Source organism: Hipposideros armiger, unplaced genomic scaffold, assembly GCF_001890085.2.
Source record: "Hipposideros armiger isolate ML-2016 unplaced genomic scaffold, ASM189008v1 scaffold_253, whole genome shotgun sequence".
Taxonomy (NCBI): Eukaryota; Metazoa; Chordata; class Mammalia; order Chiroptera; family Hipposideridae; genus Hipposideros; species Hipposideros armiger.
Window position 1 is genome coordinate 708413 of NW_017731603.1, and position 1478 is coordinate 709890.

Consider the following 1478-nt stretch of genomic DNA (forward strand, 5'->3'; position numbering starts at 1 on the left):
CCACCCGCACCCCCATCCCCCCATCATTGTGAAGCCCCTAACACAGAGACCAGCAGGATCGGGCTGGTAGTGTAGAGTCCAGAGACCTGGGTCTAAATCCCTCTGCACCACTTATAAATTCTGTGACTGTAGGTAAGTTTCTGAACCCTCTGAACCTTAGTTTCTCTATCTCTAAAATGGGGATAATATACCTGCCTCACAGGCCAAGATTTGATGATCTATGTCTATAGAGCCCCTAGCTAAGTGCTCGCGTGTAGTAAGTGCCCAGGAGGTAGGAGCTACTGTCATTAAGGAAAGACAGTGCCCAACAGGTAGGGCAGGGAAGGGCATGGTAGTGAACTGCCTCCCCCGCCACCTTCAACACCCTCCTGCAAAACAGGTCAGGAGTCTAATTCAGAAAGGCAAGGCCTGCCTGGGCTCCAGAGGGAGACACAACAAGGAAACTAGGTTAGGCTGGTAGCTGGGAGGGAGGAGAGGGCCTCGGTGGGGTAGGTTGTCACTGCATGCAGAGGTCCCTTGGTCCCCATGATCACAAGTGAGGGTGTCATTGTGGAGCCGGAGCGTCACCCCCTGGTGGGAGCAGGGGACAGTGCCTCAGAGAGTGCCACTAATGCTGTCCTGTTCCCTCTCTCCCCAGATCTACCTGTCCTGGAAGAGCGGGCCCGGGGAGGTGAAACACTGGAAGGACATGATTGCCCGTCCCCGGCAGCCTGTGGCCCAGTGGCACCAGCTGAAGGCCTGAGTGGGGCCAAGGGAGGCCCAGGGGGCCAAGCGCCCGGGTCCCCATCGTGCCCTCACCACTTTATGCACAACGCCCGGCTTGGCCCCCCTGCCATGGGTGAGGGGAGGACCCCAACAGCTTGGCCAGGGAGGGTCCCAGGAATCATTTGGGCCCCATTTCTAGGAAGTACCAGCCCCATCCTCCACCAGTCCAACTCCGGGGGAGGGGCTCTGGGAGCCATTTTCCTGCTTTGCCCCTTTCCTTCCTGACTTGCTGATACTAAAGAAGTGGGGGAAAGCGTGAGAGCCAGACAGGCAGATCCCTCCAGAGGCCCGTCAGGTGGACATGGTCCCCGTTTTCTTTAAGGCAGTGCCTGGAGTGGAGAGAGGCCGCCCACTCCACAGCCCCCGGTTCTGGGCCCAGGAGAGGGGAGGCTGAGGTGTTTGGCCCCGGCCTGGCCAGGAGAGACCCGTCCCAGGGCAGTTTCAGGTGCCGGCTGGGCCCTGAATGCCAAGGATAGTATAGAGCCCCCTCTGGGGTCCTGGAGCTGCAGCCCTGTGTACTTGTGTTGTGTCCACAGTGTGCATGTGCGTGTGTGTAGGGGGTGAGGTGCTTGCTCCCTGTCCCCCCCGGGGCCAGCAGTGTTGAAGACTATGCAGAGAGGGCAGGATTTCATGCAGTGAGGCAGGGCTGGAGGCCCAGAGAGGACAATGCGGTGAGCCAGGGGGTGGGGGAGGAGAGGCAGGGGAGGGGTGAG

The 1478-nt window shown here is 59.7% G+C and overlaps 1 protein-coding gene across 9 annotated transcripts in view; it reads left to right on the forward strand.

The window, feature by feature from the left end:
- The window catches only part of SYT7 (synaptotagmin 7), a 60879-nt gene extending 59606 nt beyond the window's left edge, over positions 1-1273 (forward strand). For all 9 annotated transcript variants that reach the window (XM_019656028.1, XM_019656027.1, XM_019656033.1 and 6 more), the window contains one exon: positions 638-1273. In XM_019656028.1, the coding sequence (XP_019511573.1) occupies positions 638-742 (105 nt within the window). In that variant the 3' untranslated portion in view covers positions 743-1273. The remainder of the gene's footprint in view (positions 1-637) is intronic.
- Positions 1274-1478: the final 205 nt, after the last annotated feature.